The 22,245-nt window shown below is 25.9% G+C and overlaps 2 protein-coding genes across 3 annotated transcripts in view; one reads left to right on the forward strand and one right to left on the reverse strand.

The window, feature by feature from the left end:
• Positions 1 to 8: 8 nt before the first annotated feature.
• LOC111614514 (2'-deoxynucleoside 5'-phosphate N-hydrolase 1-like) lies at positions 9 to 16,458 on the reverse strand. Its single transcript, XM_023355888.1, has 4 exons — positions 16,305 to 16,458; positions 7,497 to 7,663; positions 5,773 to 5,829; positions 9 to 936 (listed from the first exon to the last, which is right to left on the reverse strand). Exons 1-4 carry the CDS (start codon positions 16,307 to 16,309, stop codon positions 662 to 664), a joined length of 504 nt encoding a protein of 167 aa, XP_023211656.1. The 5' UTR covers positions 16,310 to 16,458; the 3' UTR covers positions 9 to 661.
• Positions 16,459 to 18,731: 2,273 nt separating this feature from the next.
• The window catches only part of LOC111614513, a 16,295-nt gene continuing 12,781 nt past the window's right edge, over positions 18,732 to 22,245 (forward strand). For both annotated transcript variants that reach the window (XM_023355887.1, XM_023355886.1), the window contains exons 1-3: positions 18,732 to 18,888; positions 18,991 to 19,139; positions 19,222 to 19,295. In XM_023355887.1, coding sequence (XP_023211655.1) covers positions 18,846 to 18,888; positions 18,991 to 19,139; positions 19,222 to 19,295 — 266 coding nt within the window. In that variant the 5' untranslated portion in view covers positions 18,732 to 18,845. The remainder of the gene's footprint in view (positions 18,889 to 18,990; positions 19,140 to 19,221; positions 19,296 to 22,245) is intronic.

The raw sequence follows: 22,245 nt of genomic DNA on the forward strand, positions 1-22,245 counted from the left end.
AACACGTTGAGATCACTGATTGGATTAGTATGGTCGCCGTATAATCTCGAGTTGTTAATTATATGTACTGCTACATTAAATATGTTTGTATTAACTCAGTTGCTGAGATATTTTATAAACTTTTAATTGTAAATATCTTAAAAATGAATTAAATTGTTCATTTTTATATTCCTTTATTCACTGACTGAAATGGCATTAAAAATATAACGATGCTAATATCTAAAAATTTCATCAGTGACCAAATTAACACACAGTACTTTTTCTTCTCTTAAAAATGGCAGTTTATTTTTTTTAAGTATATAACAGTTAAAAATTGTAGAATAAAAAAATTGATATAATTTATGTGCTTTTTCTATTTATGATTTTTTCTTATATTTATATACAGTTTTATTTTACCAAAATGCACAAACTTTTGATAAGATTCATCCTACACACAAACATATAATAATAGAGTATACAATATGTTTACAAAATTGGAATGTTGCATATATCTGAATCTCAAATATGATGTAAATATTTTTAACATGATATTTTTTTGTATTTATAAAGTTTAAACCAAATTTTAATCTTTTTGTTTCTTTCTTTTTAAATTTTGGTTTAAAAACTTGTGACAGGTTATAGTAAATGATGTTATAAACTTATATAAATGTATTCGTGCAATTTATGATGATGTTATTTCTGTACTGTCTGCTGATTTGCTCTTCTCTCTGATAACACGTACCTTTTCAAAAAAATCAATCAAAATAGTATCAAGATCATTTTCTTTATAATCTATGACGTTGAAAGTGTCACCATTGTGAATACCACGAACGAGAGATGAAAGAATTTTTCCGGGTAATGGCCGATACAGACAGAGTAATGGTTTATTCAGTGTGACAGCACGTGATATTTCAAATCCAACACCGAGTGAAGGTTGAGTAACTTCAGCAATTACAGCTAAATGTAAAAAAATAAATTTAAAAATTAGGCAATATATATATATGATTAAGTTAATTTACATTTTAATGTAAGCAAAAAGACATTAAATGTGTATATGGTACGTATGTATAATATATGTACAGTAGACCCCCCTATAACGCAGGTTCATATAATGCGGATTTGTATATCGCAGCAAAAAAATTGCAACCGTATTCGTATAAAGATGCTAAAAGAGACTCATAAAATGCAGTAAAATGTCATCACCGACTCGTGTCGCGACAGGATTGGTCAAATCTGGACCAATAGGGACAAGCAGCCGAACTACTTACACACTACGGAGAGTTTAGGTGGGTAAGTTCAGTTTACTATAGTCTGTACAGTATATAGGCCTAAATTAGGTACTGTAAGTCTAATACAGTACTGTAATTTTATACATTTCTTGTGAAAAAAACATTTCTTATTCAATGGTCATAAAAATTATTTCTATTAATGATGTCTCCAAAGTTCAATGAATTTTTCTCAGAAAAATAACTTGTCAGAAAATGTGCCCGCTGTTTGGCACGCTGCCCTGCGACGAAAACAAGCTTAAGCAATGGTGTCGTTGAATGGTGCACACTCGGTAAGTAATCCTACAATTTTTTGTTTATAGCATAGTTTATATGGATTATTCCCAAAAAATTATACGTGTTTTGGAAATGTTGAGTGAAATTTACTCTAGAATTGATTAATTTTATGGAAGAAAACCTTTCAAACAGCCGTAGTCCGTAAACTGCACACGTGCCGGGCTATGATTGGCTCATGTATTTGAGGATTCCTACAACGTGAAATTCTTATAAAGCGAAATGTATCTACCGCATTATAGGGGGGTCGACTGTATATGAATCATAGAAAATACATTTGATATTATTGATGATACTGATTCAATGATTTTAATAAGTTAAATTAAAATAACCATATTTTACAAAATATAAAATAAAATTTATATTCAATATTAATTTTTTTAAGCTTATAAATGAAAGCTAAAAGTTTTCTAACTTTTCCTGACAAATGTGCTAACAAAGGCTTGAAGTCAATTTGCAGTCTTTCGAATCAAACAACGAAAACATACTTCAACAGTGTTTAGTGAATTACTGTAATCTCCATTTTGTTTAAAGATAAATTGTTTGTTTACTCATCTTTTATCAAAAACAGTATAACTTAAAATAATTAATGAACATTAGCATTGTGAAAAATCTTTTAATAAATAAAAATTTTAAGTTTTGTCAAATTTATTTTGTTTATTGTGTTACATATTTTATCATTAAAATTATTATAAGTAAGGTATATATTTTTAACAACAGATACTTAACTAATTAAAATGATTAAAATACTTTTTATCATCAGTCTGATTTATTAGCTAATGCAAAACCTGAGCATAGTTAGATTATTTAGAAAGCCATAATCTTATCTATTGCAGATTTGATCTTGCAGTGAAGTCAGCTTGTACAAAGGATAGAAAATGACACCCCCAATTTGCACTACATTTTAATTCTAAACTAGATTTAAGCCCAGATCCATTATTCAGGATCCAGGATCAAATACAAAGCAACAGGAAACACATTATTGCACAATCATCTGGCCAACTTTTTGAAGATTCAGAATATGTATTTTAATACTTTTTCTGCCTTATCAGTTAGGAAAATATATCAACTAACTTGGTATCTCAAAAGTTACTTATAATAATTAATTGATTATAGTGACTAAAACAGACTTTAACATATTAATTTTATTGATGTTGAAACATTGCACTTACATACACACATAATTTTGAGGCCTTAGAGGGCAAGTATTTGTTCTTTGAAACTGTCTTCATGAATGCATATTATAAAATAAACACACTATATATCTTCTGCTTTTTTGTTTTTATATTGTCTACTTGAACCTTGTTTATAAACAGGACTTGTAAACTAATATAAAACTAGTATAATTAGTTCATGTTAATTTTGTTATTTAATTTATATACACTTTATTATTTTTTGTGATATTTAAAAAAAAAATATATAAATGAATAAAATTAAAAATTTATGTATGCTTATGTTGTATGTTTTTTTGTTTCACTTGGCATAATACATGCATAAGTTTGTATCATAATATAATTAGTGTATAATATAAGAACAATGTGTATATAAATTAAAATTCTAAGTCTACATCAAGGTAATTCAAACCATCTGATCTATCCTTATGATTCTGAAAATATTGAAAAACAGTAACAAGTATATTACTAAACTGCATGTGAGAAACCCAAAAAATAAAATATTAACTCTTAGACAGCCCATATAAAAATTCATAATTTTAAACATCAACATATCAATATATTTCCACTAAGATTTAGATCATTGGTTTGGTTTAGTGGAAACATATGTTGATATTTTAATTATTTAGTTTAATTAGCTGTTCAAAATACAATTTAAAAATACTTTAATCTGTATGATGTTACAATATAGAGAATTTATCTAATTTAATATGATATAAGTCTATAACATCTGTTGCTCCATATTTTCTCATTTTCAATTAATTAATTTATTAGTAACAATAGCAAGTGTCGTCATTCTCTTTATTTTTGTAATTGTATAGCAGAAAAATGTCATAACTATTAAATATAAATAAATATTTTAGAGCTATATTTTTGACTGGACTGCACTAGTATGCTATACCAGCAGACAGCATAAAAACTATCAATAGCCTGTATGTAGTACTGTACCATCAGTTGCTAAATAAAAACAATTCAGTATGATCAGTCACTATATAAGCATATCAGCAGGAATCTTTTTAGAAAATTATATGTAAAAAATACATTAGACTCATCAACTTATTTGTTCTGTATTTCTGACAAGTTGCTAATTAGAAACAAAGTAAACAGAAATGTTATCTCTTAATAAATAGATCATTTTCATTTATTGTAAACATAACACAATTTTAGTTTATTTAATTTCACATTAAATTAATTATATATATATATGTATGTTTCATTACATATTTTAATTGTATAATATTTCAAAAGGATAATTATAAAAATAAATTTTGATTAGGTTATTATTTTAATTATTTTTATTCTTGAGGAGTGGAAGAAAAAAGAAGAATCTCTCATAATTTTATATTTCATTTTAGAGAAATAACAAAACTCAAATAGAAAGTATTTTACATATTTTTGATTAAAATAGTTCCAAAGTCTTTAAATTAATTTATCAAAGAAAAAATGCAAAATAAATACTCCTGTAATCATTTGAGTACTTAATTTTAAAAATATTTAAATATTGATAAGATTAAAATATATAAAACATGTATTTTAGAAACTAATCAGTTAAGCAAATATATAAATAGATTATAAGTTAATAAAGCTAAGGCAAAATATATAAATATCTTAGATATAAACAATTTCTCTATTTAGAGATCTCAAATATACTGTAGAAGGTATTGTTTTGAAATATTCTAAATTTTATCATCACATCAACTTTTTCATAATCAAAAACTATATAAATTTTTTGCAGAAAGTTTTCAATTCAGTAAACAATTAAAATTTTAGTTTAATGTAAATATAATGATTTACTAAAATCATGTTCATAATTACAAATAATACTGCTGAATTTTATTCATGCTACAATTCAGCAAACCAATTATAAAAATGTTAAAGATGATTAAATATGTCAAGCTTGGTTTTACATATAATAATAATTTAAGTTAGAACACCATCTGAAATTAGATGAAATTGTCTGATTTTATAAAACTTTAAATTAGTATTTCAAATTAATCTTGTCTAATGTAATACTTTTCCTTCCTGTAATAGGAAGAAAAGTATTACAAGTTTTCTGTTTTCAAAATATTACATTTATTCTGTTGTAACTATATCAACTAAATTTTTAGGAAAATATACAGAAGCAGATTAACAAGCTTTCTTTACATGCAAATAAATCTAGTGCTGTTGCTATTGTCAGAAATATAGGATACATTGTTAACACCTTTCCATTCTATAAGTATCCAAATAAATACATAAATTAAAAAACTGACCTGTCCAGTAATCTTGTAATGCTAAAGTATGAAAATAATTTAAATAGAATTCATTTTTAATTTATTTCATAGAATCTCCATGAGTCAACATCAACTTCACTACACTTTACAACAAGACAATGATGTTTATTAAAACACAGATGTCTTTTAATGTGGAATTTGCCCAAGTTTCATTATTTAAAATGAAAATGCATGTAAAAAATTTTGTAATATGAAATATTTAAAAGAATGTTCTATATCTTTAAGAAACTTTCAAATTATTTTAAATGAATGTAATAAGTTATAACAACAACAGTCATTCTAAGAGAATGAATGAAATTACAAGACACAGAAATTGTCTTACTAAGAAATTAATTTTACTAACAGTATTTTCACTTTTATATATTATTAAAAATAATTTAACAATTCAATATAAAAGAATTTTCAAATTTTATCAATATATATTTAAATAGCTAGCAGTATAATTTAAACAACAAAACATGGAACCAGATAACTAAGAGACAAAAATTATATCTTGTAGCCTAAATTAAATGTAATTTAAAAAATTTTCTGTAGAAACAATAAATAACACTATTGACATGCATTTTTATGTTTCTAAAATGTAATTCTAACAAGGTTTCAAAAATGATTTTGCATGTGTTATATAAAAAGCATATAATTAAGGTGTGATATGTAATATTTTAATGAAATAGTGTTGTAAATTTGATTTTAACCTTAATAATTCAGAAATAATAAAGAATTTAATAGATGTAAATGTAATAATTCTAAGATAATAAATATTTTAATTAAAATAATATAAATTTTACATACCTTCAGACTGATCCAATAATCTCATATCCTTTTCATAGATCTCTTTATCTGATAATTCTAAAATATATTGAAAACAATAATTAGTAATAATTTTACTCCAAAGGATAAATACACAATTTCATTTACACTTTATACATGTAAACAAAATTTATTTACTACCGTAATGAAATTAATTAATTACAGTATATTATTCATTATATACTGTAATTATACAGAAAAATATATATAATAATTCTGGATGATTGTGCAACTATGAGTAAAATATTTAAAAAATTAAATATTTCTAGATTTTTCTAACATAATAATAATAGACTTTAAATTAACTGAAACATATATATCAATAAATGATAACACATCTTTTCTACTTTCTCTAGCACCAATTTAATAGAACAAACAAACATTTTTGGTTGCTGTTTTTTCCAGCAATGATTTAATGGAACAAAGTGTGTCGTCATTTATTACAAGTGTTCCAGCTTTGTAAGGTTATAATTATAAACATATATACTACAGTATATTTAGAATAGAGCGGATTAAAAAATATTACAAGAAAATTCAACCATATGATGTAATAGTTCATGTGATGATTTATGTTACTCACTTTATACTTTTTAAGTAAGTAACATAAAACATTAGTTTGATGTATGATTGCATAAAAATTGTGCTGAATTCATCAGAGACATTTTTAATAATCTAAAACTTTATGGTTAATATTTTTTAGAGCTATGCTATAACAATTTCTTATTTTATTGTCACAAAAAGAACTGTACCAAGAAGAATAAGAGAAAGAAACATTACATTAGCATATTAATTTTTCCTGTTTATTTGGAAAAAATTTTTTTTTTAAATCTGATAAAATTGTCATCTAATAATTAAATAAATATTTAAATATTCTTTTTTCTGTGATTTTACTTGTATTAATATTTCATATTCAATATAAAGCCACACCAACTGCTGAATAATATTGGGCTATTTTCTGGCAATTATAATTTTTAATTAATTGATCTGTCTGTAGAAGGAAGTATTAGGCAAAAAAATAGCCTGATATTATTTGGCAATTGGTGTGGCTTTGTACTAGTGAATTGGGTTTCAGAAGATGTTTATATATCATATTCAATATATTTGATATAATCATTGATACTTAAAATTAAACATTGATGAAAGATATTCATCAATATTTAATAAAATAGCTAGCTAGATTTTAAGTATCAATGATAAGTATGATCCATCACTACCAACAAGACACCATCCAATTAACATAACCCACCCAATTATGTAATGATGAATGATGTAATTCAACTTCATCATAGGTCTGTTGGCAACATAGCATTTAAAATTTGAATTTGACCACACTTCAATTCATGTTCCTTTCACAGAATGCAGAAAATCCGAAGCAGAGCTCAAAAGGAGCCTGAAAATGTTTGTTTACCTCTGGAATTTGTCACTGGGCATAGATGAGGTTTAATGAGGTATTAACAATATTCAAATTATTCTTTCTTACTTAACTCTTTTGTGTTATGCTTTTTGATACAAAAATACATTTGATTACATTCAAAAAACATTTATAATAGTAAACACTAACTTTATTACTCTTTAAAAATTTTTGGTGGTTAAGTTTCTTACCTAACATTAATGCTATTTTTTTTTTTTTAACACTACAATATTTAAATTGAATATATTGTAATGTTAAAAAAAAAAAGAAAAGAAAAATAAGTGTCATTAATTACCATGAGAATCACCATTTGCTGTCATTGCATCTGCATCTGTTATTGTTCCTACAAATTCAGTTAAAACTGTACCGTAAGATTTCAATTTACCAATAATTGTACGATAAAGTTCCGCATCCTGACGGCCAGCTCGAATACTGCCACAGAAATATATATCCCATTTTTGACTGAAAATTGAAAAAAAAATTATAGTAACCATAACAAATTTTATAATGTAAATTATATAAACACAAAATCCAAATCCAATTTTTAATTATTGCCAAACAATCTGCCATATAATCCAGATATAATACAGTTAATTTTAATAATTAGAAATAAAGTAATTTGATTAGAGATAGGTTATTATGCTGCCATCTCGGGCCAAGTCTATTCTTCCAGAATAATAATTTTATAACAAATTAATTTTTAATTTATCACAAGACAGCAGCCTAATTGTCTACTTCTAGCAAAATAAGTTTAATAATTAAATATAAAGTAGTCTTATTATAACCCAATAATATGGCAGATGTTTGGCATTGATTAAATTAATTAAATTCTCATCAAATATCTATAAAAAAAAATTTTAAACATTTTTCATTTCAAATGTACAGATCTCTATAAAATAATTTAAATTTCAAGTCAGATAATAAAGATATGTAAAAATGAATTTTTATTTAAAAGAAAATTTTAAGCTCTTTATATCATTCTATCTCAATAAAGTCTATCTAGATAAACCCTTATTTTTCCTTTCATATTTTACCTTTTATCTGGCATTATTAAATTGTAATAGATGCTTAATAATGTATCATTGAAGAAATACAGTTGACCCCCCTATAACACTGTTGATTATTCCGTTTTATATGAATTCCATGTTATACGAGTCACTTAGATTTTACAAATACGTGAGCCGTTCACAGCCCGACACACATATTTGTAAAATCTAAGTGACTCGTACAACATGGAATTCATATAAAACGGAATAATCAACAGTGTTATAGGGGGGGTCGACTGTATCTCCATTATAATCAAACAGAATGACAGTTTAACAGAATATTTGAAATTTTATTACTTTCCAATTTAAAAGCAAAGTTCTGTATTCAAATGATCATATTATTCATTGGTTGAAACTATTATTAACATGGAATAAAAAGCATGCTTTTAAACGACTAAATTATCGTATTAAAGTATTATGTAATTACTTATAAGAAGTAATAAATTATCCAATAAGTGTAGATAAATCATTATCTTTTTTCTATAGGCAATGGCATTATCAAGCTTTGCAATTTAAGATGATCTCAACAGGCTATATTTTCAACTAAGTTAGATGATATAAACTTTAAATGTTATAAGTCTTAATAAAAATTTATGTTTCAAACTTAATTAAGTGACTTTTATCTTGTTACCCCTGGAGATTATTTTGTATGAATGATTTTGATTTTTATTTCATTAAATTAATCACAACTCAGTCAATATTTGAGAAAAATATTAAACAAATGAACTGAAAAAATTAAACAATGGAAATATCAATATCATTTGTTATATTTACAATTAAAATAATAATAATAAAATTCAATGGAAAAACAAACTGCTGTTATTAATTTTATAAAATGTATCAGCTTTTCCCTTATATAACTTCAATATAACTTGAAATAATATTCTTTTGTATATTAAAATAATTTAAAAATTCTAAATACAGTATACTCTTGATTATCTGGTTTGTGTATTATCCATACATGCTTATGTCTAAATAAAAATTTATGCCATGAATACAAATACAGTAGATCCCCTACAAAACGGGTTCATATAATGCAGATTCGTATATAATGGCAAAAAAATTGCAACTGTATTCATATAAACACGCTAAAAGAAACTCGTAAAGTATGGTAAAGCGTCATCACCGACTCATGCCACGACAGGATTGGTCGAATCTAGACCAATAGCGGATATTGCACAAACCGTTGAGTTTAAACAAGCAGCGGACCTACTAAAAACCATTTATTATTTAAAAACATAAAAATTATATTTATACTAATGATGTCTCCAAAGTTCAGCAAATTTTTCACAGAAAAATAATTTATCAGGAAACACGTGCTCACTGTTTGATGCGCCGCTCCATGATAAAACAAGCTTAAGCAATGGTGTCATTGAACAGTGCACACTCGGTAAGTAATCCTACAATTTTTTGTTTATAGCATAGTTTATATGGATTATTCCCAAAAAATTATACGTGTTTTGGAAATGTTGAGTCAAATTAGTCTAGAATCGATTAATTTTATGGAAGAAAACCTTTCAAACAGCCATAGTCCGTAAACTGCATACATGCCAGGCTGTGATTGGCTCATGTATTTAAGGACTTGTACAACATGAATGTCATAAAAAGCAGAACGTATCTACTGTGTTATGGGGGGGGTTGACTGTATTACCATTAAAATTTTTAAAAATTTGTATTGTTAACTCTTGCTATTTAAAATGGTATGTTGAGTGTCAGAACTATTTCCAGAACATCAAGGCATAAATTAAATGACAAGTACAGTAACTACTTGTTAGACCATTTAATTTATTCCGTGATACAATACAGTAAGTGTAGCAGTTGATCCTTGAACAATATGACTATACTTATATGTATAATTTTTTTCATTATATATGTTGTAAAATTGTTTGAAGCAAACATTTTGAATCATTTCCTTGTCAATAAATTATTAATATTGCAAAATTAATGATGCATTATGGCATATCTAGCTGATAATCTTCATTCTTGGTTAAAAATATAATAAAACCTGTGTAAATCGAATCATACCTTATTGAATATTTTTTCCAGTTTGACAGGTTTCTGTTTTACTTGGATTCCGTTTTGGACAGGTTTTACTATACAAGAAATTGACTGTAAACATTGTGCTGCTAGTTCAATAGATTTTTCTGAATTTTCTGCTAATTAATTAATTAATTAATTAATTAGCAGAAAATTCAGAAAAAACATTTTATTCATAATATATAAACTATACTGTTAAATTTAATATAAAATTAAAAACTAAATAAGAGAAAATTTGCATAGGTTTCATTAAAACAGACTTTCAAATTATCCATATTTCAGAATTATATGTGCCTCCATTAGTGGTGATTAGCCTGGATAATTGGAAGTATACTGTAATCAAAACTGCACCCAGCCAAGAAAAGTAATTAATTAATCACTAACCACCTTATGGACGGCTGAGAGACATTTATTTAAAGATACACAAATGTTTTCAGCATAATTTATAGGCCCTCTTCAGGTGATACTGTTTGGAACATTTAAATGTAAATGTTTGAACGTTCCATATTTATGATGTTTTATATTCTAAAACATTCGGTAATCGATGTTTTAACAGTATCACCTGAAGATGACCTATAAATTAGGCTGGAAACTTTTGTGTATCTTTAAATAAATATTTCTCAGCTGTCATAAGATGGTTAGTGACTAATTAAAATTCTAAATTATCAAATATTTTTTCTTCAATTAATGATTTATATTGATGTTATTGCTTTTTTTATTCTTAAATTTAAAATCTAATATTTATACAAAGACAAAATTGACAAATTACATAGTCACACACAATTAATTCTTGTTGAACTATTTTCTGGATTAATTAAGAATGTTACAAATGAATGAGTTTTATACAAAGTCATATATATTTATAATTTAAATTGAAAAAATAAATAAATTTTAAAAATATACAATTATTTACAAAAATTTATTCAATTGAATACCATAAATTAAAATCTTATAAAACTTTAAAAATTGTAATTTAAATTAAACAATGTAACAAATAAAACATACTTAAAAATTAATTTAATATACAGTAGACATATGTTAATCCAGCACATATGGGACCAAAGTAATGCCAGATTATTGGAAGTTTTTGTATTTTTGCATATTAAATAAGCTGTGTGCTCAGAATGTTGTAGACATTGCTGTACTATACATTTTCTACCAACACACACTGCTGTAAGTTTCAAATTTTTTTACACATGCTCTTTAATCAGTCTGAAGATGACAGTGTATGAACATATGTGTTAAGATTGATAAAAAAAAAAAAAAATCTGCAAAAAGTTAACGAAGATGTTATTGCACAAAATTGACATTCACAATGAATCATGTATGTACTGTACATATAATATAGGATCTTTCAAAAAGAATCCTACTATTTTTAAATAACTGTATTATCTGAGAAGTATGCAATGTACATCAATTGATAGAGTAAATGTACGACTTTCATGTACAGTACCATTTGCATACAAACATGCTTTTGTCTACTGCCTTTAGAAAGCACTGTTAACAAAAATGGCAACTTGCAACAGAAAAAGCATTTTATATTTTGCAGTTCACAAGGTTTGAATCAGACATCATTGTTCAACATAATTTTTGATTTTTTGAGTTTCACAGACAATTTCAAAGTAATCCACCATGTAAGGCAAACATTCTTGTTGCACAGTGATGATTCCAACTTTGCAAACTGCAGAACACAAAATGCCTTCTCTGTTGTGAAGTCATCATTTTTTGTTTACAATGCTTTCTAAAGTTTGAATGCAGATGGTAGAGGAAACTTGAACAGTTACTCTAATTGGTGTACAATGCTTACTTCTCAGATAATAATTAACACACAGTAATTTAAAATGGTTGCGTTCTTTTTGGACGATCCTATATTTATTTTCCACTTATGTAATGTATACATACAATTCACTAAAGCTATACTTGTGGAATACTAGCATACCAGATTATCATAAAGCAATTCTGGATTATTTGCTTCTTTACAGAGAGTGCTAGGTTACCAGAAATTCCAAAGTATTGAATGTCAGATTTACAAACTTTGGCTGAGTTACATGATACAAAAGCCCAAAATGAATTTGAAAACAAAAAATTAATCTTTTAGTTTCTTTTCCAGCAAAAATACAAAATTATTAGATTTAATTTACTGTATGAAAAAGAAAAATTCAACAAGGAAATTGCTTGCAAAAAAACTCAAATTAGATTTTTTTTTAAAATCATTCAAATCCCTGAGAATAATCATTAACTGAATTTCAAAGAAATTTTTTTCATTGTAAATAACAATGTTTAGTTTTAAATTAATTTAAATAACTTTGAAACTATTAACTTGAATGATTATGAAATAGGAAAAAAATATATATTTTTTTTACAATATTAAATATTTTAATTAAGCTGTTATTTCATTTTGTGTTCAATTCATCAAAATTCATTATATAGAATTTAAAAATTTATATAATAAATCTAATAAACAGGTGCAATTAAACTTTTAAAAACATCATTTTTCTAATAATATCAAACAACTTAATCCAAACATTTGACCAAAGTTTAATAATATATGTTTAGTATTCAATGTATGTCAATATAATTCATTTTATATGATAAAATATGAAATAATCACATCAGATATAATCAACTAAATTTTTTGATGACTTCTTTTTGCTTATCTTCATAATCTAAATTCATAATATTCAATAAAATAATTTTAAATTATCATAAAATTATAGGTTTAATCATCATAAACACTAAAATGTACTTAAATACTAATAGAATATTACTGTTTAATTAATAAGATTACTTAATAATTATGGAGATTTTAGTTTACCAATAAAAGAATTTTTAATTTAAATTATTATGCTAACTTATGTATTTTTATTAATACATGTATATTAATTCTCTCTCTCTTTTTTTAAATTCTCTGCCCTTAAGCAACCGACAGTTCCTTTTCTCATGCATGTCACGAATATGACCATGCCCACAATAAAGATAACCGAATTATAAATGATGGGCATATCATAACCGTGAAAATTTGAGGATCCAATCCAGACTTGAATCTAGATCTGCAGAGTGACAGATTGACACATTTATTGTCTTGGACATCTGACTGCTGTATTTAAATTAACTAATACATAATACTTTATATATAGTATATAATTATAATATATAATAATATATAGTATAAATATATATGTACTAATTTATACAATATAAATTAAAGTAATCTAAAATGTCTAGACAACTCAAATTATAGATACATTTTTCTAGAACAAGATGTAATGCATTCATGTGAAACTTATTACTATACTATGCAATTTATAGTATACTCTAAAGCTTTCTTATAATGTAGGGTTTATAATGCAAGAGTAAGAACTTTAATCATTATGATTACTATCATGTAATGCCATACATCATTTATTTGTAACTCACTAAATTATCATAATATCAGATGTGATTTAATAGTGAAATGATAATATAAGAATTTTGATTTAATAGTGAAATGATAATATAAGAATTTTGATTTAATAGTGAAATGATAATATAAGAATTTTGAAAAAATTATCATAACATCAACTATTAGAGTTACATATAAAATAATCATACAATCTTTCAATTCTTTTTATATACCATTTATTGATAATCCAAAACTAACCTTTGAAACATTGTAGAATGTCTGGTTTAAAAAACAACAACAATGATTACACAAACAAGTTTGATAGCTTAACAAGCTGAAATACTGACATAAATATTACAAAACCAATCACATTTACAACAGAAAATCATTAAATTCCAAGTAGTATAGTTTCTCTAATAATAGATATTTATTTATGAATTTCATCAAATGTGCTTCTTTTTGTCTTCTTATTCATATATATAAAGTTTTTCAATTATTTCTAAAATCAACTTACTTGATGTCACACACAGTTATACTAAATTATCATTATAAGCACGTTTTAAAATTTATTTGAATTATTTTATTCTGATTTATAAATAGATTGAAGTAAATCGTGCATTTTGCATAAAGTTACATAATGGATGAGATTTAAATTCATGAAGCAACCTTGTAAACAGAATAAATAGTATATTTAATAATAAAAATATACAAATATGCATTAATATAATTTATTTATTTATTTTTGTTTATACTATTGCTCTGGTTTAAATTTTAAATTTTGTTCATTAAATCTGAAATAAGAGCATTAGTGACAAGATGCTCAATTTCAAAATAATTTAATTTTAATTTAGTAAAAATTAAATTACAAAGAATATTTATGTAAATAATTCTTAGTTATATTTTAATTTTTGAACATTTCTCATCTGAAATCATAATTCAATTAGCCTTTGTTATTTCGTAAGCTACTTGACAGCTTGAGTGGTGTGTGGTGGACATTGGAATGCAATGTGTGGGAATAAAACAAAAAAGTACCCAAATAAAAACTAATAAAAGTTTTACAAAAAAGCATCAAATAATGTAGTCTTATTATAGATAGCTTCTGATAACAGTGTAGCTAATTTGAAAAATCAAAAGCTCTTTTGAAAGTGAACTATAATTATTTTTTTATGATGAATTTTAGAAAGTATTATAAAGTAAATCTATGTAAAAAACTGATGTAAATATTTTTAAATGTACAAATATGCAAATTTTTCCTGAAATTTCCTAAATTGAATATAGGATATATGAAACAATAGGTTCCAGTCTTGTTCAAAAAGCTGAAAATGTAGCCTAGATTTTTAGGAGAAAATACAAAAGCTTCCACATAAAATTACAAAAATATAAAGATTATATTTTAGAATAGAAGAAGCAAATTAGGTCAAAAATAATAGTCAAACAAACTTAGTCAACATGTCCATAGCATCATTTAACATTTGAATACAAAAATTATAAACATGTTTTTTTTTCCTTAAAGTTTTGTGTTTTTAAGCAGCTTCTAATACACCTTCCACTTACTACTTCACCAATATTTTAAAGAAACAATCTTTTATAAAAATAAATATATAACTCTTTCATTTAAAATTTAGCAAGTCATTTTAAAATTTATTATTATTTTGAACTTTGATTGATGTCTATCAATCATAAAGTGATTGATGAACTTTAAAAAATCTGAAAATATTTATTAAAATAAAATAAATTTAAAGTCAAGAAGCAAAAAAAGTATGCCAACTTTTTTCTGTTTAATTAATTAAAAATATTTTTTTACTTGTCTATAAAAATCAACCCGAAACGAATTTCACATATAGTATCTGCTGCAGACACATTTCACGTGAGACAACTTACTATTTTTATGTAATCCAAATATATAAACTTTGCATATTTTATGTATCACAATTCTTTAAGATGCAACTTGTCAAAATATGACATTTACCGTCCACAAAATAAAAATAACAAAATTAAAATTGTCAAACAAGCATACACTTATAATTTAGAAACAGTTTTTAGAACAATTTAAGGATAGATTTTCTTACTTAATACTTATTTAAATGTCTCAACATCATTTGTTTATTGTTTGAAATTATTAATTATTGTTAAAAATCCATCAATAAACTTTGTTTCTATAAAAATCAACTTAAAGAAATGACCTATAAATAAATGAACTCCATTCTCAGTTTATATAACTAGTTATCATGCTGTAAATCTGACATTCTATAAATAAATATACAATAAATTATCTAAAGCTGACAAAATGTAGATTTATTTAATTATCTAAAGCTGGTAAAATGTCCATTTATTTATTTAAAATTGGAAAAAATTTGATTTATATTATATAAAGCTGGTAAAATATACATTCATATTATCTAAAGCTGGTAAAATATACATTCATATTATCTAAAGCTGCAGAATAGGTTTATATTGTCTTTAAATAACAGTGTATACTGAACGTGATTCATGTTATGCTAAGTTAGTTTAACACGTTTAGAGTTATGTATTTAAAACTGTATACAAATCTGGGTTGACCGGTAAACAATGTGACAATCCCTTATTTACATATTAAACTTAGAACAGAACTTATTGTGCCTCATATTAACTTACATACCTCATTCTGATATCCTCTGTAAGACTTATCTAAAAATCTCCCGCAGAAATTAGATATATTCACTCGTTTTTAATCACTTCCTGTTGATATAAATAACTGCAAATAACTCGTTTGATAGCCACGGTTACAAACCGGAAACGGAGCGCCATCTAAATATTATGTAAAGCGAAATATTACGAATGCCAGTAAATACGACAAATGTTAGATTTAAAAATGTTAGAAATTTAACAAATTTTATTATCGTAATTCGTGAAATTTTAGATTATTTAATTATTTTTTATAAATTAAACTGTAAAATTAATATCGTGCAAACATTTTAAAATACTATCTTTATAAATTTATTGTTGAGTTTTATTCTTGAATTTGGCTTATAAATGCGATCGGCATAATATGGGTTTTTGTATGGCTTGAATTCTGCCTATTTAAAGTGGATCTTATTCGAAATGGGATCAGATAACGAGAGCGTCAAATAAAACTTTCTTTTCAATCAAAAATATTAATTATAAAATTGTGAGAAATCGAAATAGACGCGAACTTGCAAATACGTGAGAATTATTCCGGCATTTTCGTATCTGAATTCCCAAATCTATCCTTTTTTCATTTTATTTAAGAAATTGTATCTTATTAATGAGTTTATCAATATATTGTAATCTATAAATAACTTTTCAATGTTAAAATCGGTGGAATTATTTCTTTGCCGAACAAACGATGGTTCCAGTAGCCAATGAGAAGCTCTCAGAGTGACGTTACATGTTTTGATGAGATGCATTTTTTGATGGAACGAAGTATAAATGTAAACATTATCCGAAAAAGATTCTGATTCATTTTTATTTTTATTTATTGCTATGACCTTTTTGTATTTAATATACCATATATGCTGCATTATTTCATTTTACTTTGTTGCGGAAATAAATCAACGTTTTTAGTAATACACTGTAGTTTAATATCATGTAGCTTTAGTGATGCAATATGTTAAAAAATCATTGTTTAATTTATGGTACCAAACCATACATCGAACACACTTTTTTTAAAACTCTTTCCGCCCTGAGGGCACTAAGAGGGCCTGTTTTTGCAAGCCCATTATGGGTTCGAACAGGCCTACAATGGAGCGGCCGGATGATGAGGGACGCGACCCCACATATCCGGACGAACCATTCCCCGAATTCCTGGGGATTTATCGACTCGTCAGGATTCGAACCTGGGTCCCCAGAACAGTAGGCTGCCACCTTAGCCGCTCGGCCATCCGGCCGTCGAAAATTGCCCAAATTTTTGGGGAATTTTCGCTGGTCAAACATACAATAAAATCAGTCAGCAAGAATGATGGAATGAGAATGATGCATCAAATGATGTAAACGGAATTACAGTACTTAAAATAAAAATAAAAATTTTTCCGTTTTTAACATCGGTACTTAATGTTTTTACTAATAAGAATACAAATTATTGATATTATATGAGGACTAATTTTTATAATAAAGCTCCATAGATAATCAAAAATGTTTAAGATATACAGCAGCAAGGATAAGTTCATAGTATGACAGAATATCATTCTTGATACTACAGGGTGTTTATAATTAAAGTTCCACTTTGAAATGGCCAAAAAATGAAAACTACTGGACAGAATGTTATTAAACTTGGTAATAGTGTACAGGAGATCGTTGGAATTTTATTTCCCGCGAAAAAAAAAATAGTTAAAAAATTCAATCACCACCAACGGGAAATGGCGCTGTCTGCATATTGTTAAATGAAATTAGATATGAAGACATCGTTGAAAATGTTTTTAATTGTTTCTAAAATGTGTTACAAAGCATGTTTAATATGACGTCCACCATTTTCTGAAAGCAAGGTAAATTCCTCCTGATATGCTAAGAGCTACTGTTGAGAACACAGTAATGCGATGTAACTTGCCTATCAAAAATGCTATCCGGAATGTCGCTAAATCCCAGAAAATTTTCGAGAGTGGTCTGCCCCGTATACGTCACGCCCCATTCCTGACCACCTTCAAGCTCCCCTTGTAGTTCTTTCCCGAGGCCTCGATGGATAAAAATTTAAACTTTTTTGTTTGCCCATAGGGAATAAACAGTATATATATTATATATATAAACAATAACATTATTGTCTTAGTATCATTTTTCATTTTTCCAGACTAATTTTTTTAAATATTATTTTTCCTCGATGGTTTGGTTACGCCCAATTTAGCATGACATCGTTTACTATTGTCTGTTCTCAATCTACAGACTGATCGTCTACACTAGAGTAAATGACATGAATGATTTTCGAAATATCACGTTGTATTTTTGATTAAATATATAGATTTTAAATAAATATATATATTTTAAATTGCACTATATATATGTAAAAATTATAAATATAAAGCATTTTTTAATATATATATTTTTTAAATTTTAGAAACTTTTATGATTTTTATGAATTGTTGAATAGAAGTTGGCAGCACTTTTCTTTTCTCATGTGTTTTTCTCACTTTACTATTACGTATGGCATGGCGAAATTAGATGATATTTTCGAAGTTTGAAACTGAATGAAATGGAACTTGCTTCGTATTCATATGAAGAATATGTTTCTTTAAGTAATAAGAATATGGCATATTTTTTTTTATATTTTTTTAATATGGCATATTTGAATGTTTTATTATTTTTAAAAAAATTAATTTTGCTTACCCAAATTTCAGATTCTTTTACATTAAAATCGAAAATAGAATGTGTTAGCAAAGAACTCGAAAATAAACTTTTTTGGGAAGACATCACTTTATTTGAACTAATTATGTCCAGGATCTCACAAAGATTACCCAAAGATAGATGTTTGAATAGATTATTAAAGGTAATTTGGTAAATCTAACCCATACCTATTGTTATAATAACATATATAATTAATTTATCAACTTTGGGAATTTTTACACTAGCTCAAGAGATTTTTGAAAAGATTAAAAGTAGAAAATCTTTTTCAATGGTGCAGCAAAATGTCAGAAGCACTCACGTAAGCATTTTAAAATTTTTTAATAAAGATTATTATGTAAATTTTAATAAATTGAAGGAATCACAAAGTAAAATTTGATAGTGTATATGATAAACAAATTAATAGAATAAATTGTGGTAACCAAAAAATTATATAGTGCATTATTGGGCTGAAAATTGAAAACAATTGTAGCCCTATAAGTTTCTATTGTCGTCCGTCCTTAATCTTCGGGACATTCCAATTTTCAACGCTGACTCAGTGCTGATCTCAACATTTGTTAAAAGTCGTTCCTTTTTTCAACATTGAGGTAGTGCTGACTCAACACACTCAGCACTCAACAGATATGTTGACTGCTACTTTCCAATGAATTGTGGGTAATTGGTAAGACATTTGAATGGAATCCATCTTGCTGAGAATGGAATTATAAGAACTAAGCACTTCTTACTCAAGTTGTTCTTACTCAAATTGTTGACTTCAGCACTCAACACTTACGTTGAAAATTGGAATGTCCTACTTGAGATTGGTGTTAGGTAGATGAAAGTCAAGACCAGATATGGAAAGCTTAGAGGCAGGAAACCCCAATTAACTATACAAGAACTTCTGGTTTCAACTGCAAGTCGGGTGAATTCAATTCAAAAGTTTTCTTCTGAATGCAGTTATATAGATGACGCATGATTCTGTTATCACGAAAAGTATGATGTACAGGGGTAAGACACAACAAATTTGAGATTGAAAGCATATGTTTGAAATTGAAAAAATTAAGAATATGATTAAAAATTGCAGCCTGGCATTGTGTTATCATTTGTGAAAAAATATAATAAAAATTAGAAAATACTTATTACAGTTTCATCAGAATATATTGACATTTTTAATCAAAATACTGTATAAAAACTGTTTTCTGTTTCTTCCATTTTTTGTCATTTGCATTCATTTTCAAGTAAGCCCAAACTGGTTACTTATCAAGTTGCTTCAATTTTATCTCAATCCCTTAATTGTTAATAATGTGCTTTTTGCTGTCTTCTATTTTATTACCATTTTTATTTTTTTTTAACTTGCTTCTCAATTGTCTAACATTGTTAGGCGTTTTTAATTATTTTTTCAAAGAAAAATCCATGCTTAATTTTATAATTAATTTTGTATAAGGAATGAAGATACAGTTGAGTTGCAATCATCTTAGTTGAATATGTTTTTGAAAAAAATCCAAAATATTTTTGAAAGTAGCCAATTATCTGAAAAGCAATTTGATGTTAAAGTAAGAGAGATAAAAACAAAACATAAGTTGCCAAAGTACATAAGATCTCTGAGCCAAACTGATGATAAAACACATTGCAAGATTACGCAAAAGGTAACTTAATTGATATCATCTTCTAAATATCACTTATGGTAGCTGTTATTATATACTATGAATGTATGTCTCTTTAATCCGAAATTAAGTTCAGTAGACTATCATTACAGCTTTCAAGTTAGACACTTCTTTTATTGTAAGTACTCTGAAAGCTGTAATGATAGTCTAGCAAACTTAATTTCGGATTAAAGAGACATACATTCATAGTGACAATATCTTGTTTGTTCTGACTCTTCTCTTGTTGCAACTATTGATAACCTAAACAACTACTTTCAAAGTAGTCTTTTCTCTTGTTCCATACCAGTGCACTTTTGAATAATGCAAACATAATATCTGAAAGAATCCTTTTTACTGAAGTACTCAATTTGCATACACAATAATTGAGAAAATTTAAAAATCATAAATTTTCCTGGTGGTGGTAATGATCACTGTGTTTAAAATGGAATTTAATGTTGAAGGTGTTTGTGTTGAATAATTTAAAAATATTATAATTTGTATGAAATTGACAAAATTTTGAAACAGTTTGTTATAAAGTAGTTTATATTAATTGTGTTAATATTAATGAGGTTGGTTGTGTGTACACATATATGTAGAAATAAATGTCCCACAAGTTCTGCATGCACACATATGCATATTTTAAACATTCTTGTAGTTTTTGTTTGTTATGACATTAGACATCCATGTCCTCCCTCAAACCTGCAGTTTTAAACTGCTTTAGACATATTACAAGCAAGTGAGCATATCTGTGTTTTTGTGTCAAAATAAAACACTAAAACCAACACCACAGAGCTCAATTCCCTAGTACATTAGTCTTACTGTACATTTTGTAAATATAGAAAGTAAAATTGAAAAAATATTAAAAACAATCTTTAGTCTACTAATATTATCTTCAAGTAAATATTTTAAGCCATTATTTTGTGCTGTCAGTCTTGACATGTTACTGAGAATGTGCCATCATTATCAGATTTAATCAGTGCTTTAAACATTAAACATTATTTCCTTGCAATACACTAGTTTAAATTGCTCACATTTTTTGCACACTAGTTACATTATAGTTATTGTTAAAGATAGTTGTACAACAGCAACAGGCAAACAACACAACAAAAATCATAGATGGATTATTATTAACCAATATATCTTTAATTTATATATTTTTTAAGTGTTTTAATATGTATTTTTAATTAAGATAATAAATAAAACTAAGATTTCTACTAATTGTAATCTTATTTACTTACTACCACTTAATGTTATCAATCTCAGGAGTTCCAAATTGATTACAATAAATGGATTAAACTGCATATTAATTCTAATAAAAGCATATTGGTTTTTGGAAATTTTTAAGACTATTGTAATATGTTTTAATGAGTACAAGATATTTTATACTGTATTCTTTGAAATTTTGTTCAATTAGAAACTGTACAGAAATATAATTTTTTCATATAATAAAATATTACAGCAATATTCAATTTTTACATCATATAAAAATTTTACATACAAATTTATTAAGTGTGATTGTTTAAAAGAAATAAATGAATTTTTTTTTATAAATTATTTTTACTTAGTTATGTACAAAATTGAAAGATCAGTATGCTAATAAAATTTTTTAAATGCAACTTGTCAAAATAT

The sequence above is a fragment of the Centruroides sculpturatus genome, unplaced genomic scaffold, assembly GCF_000671375.1.
Source record: "Centruroides sculpturatus isolate CEXI.00-Female unplaced genomic scaffold, Cexi_2.0 scaffold2184, whole genome shotgun sequence".
In the NCBI taxonomy this organism is placed as follows: Eukaryota; Metazoa; Arthropoda; class Arachnida; order Scorpiones; family Buthidae; genus Centruroides; species Centruroides sculpturatus.

What these genes read in the sequence shown, in the direction of transcription:
- LOC111614514 (XM_023355888.1), bottom strand. An exon ending in AGCAAATGGTGATTCTCATG is followed by an intron (nt 5,830 to 7,496) that starts GTAATTAATGAC and finishes AATATATTTTAG; the next exon opens with AATTATCAGATAAAGAGATC. An exon ending in ATTATTGGATCAGTCTGAAG is followed by an intron (nt 937 to 5,772) that starts GTATGTAAAATT and finishes TTTTACATTTAG; the next exon opens with CTGTAATTGCTGAAGTTACT.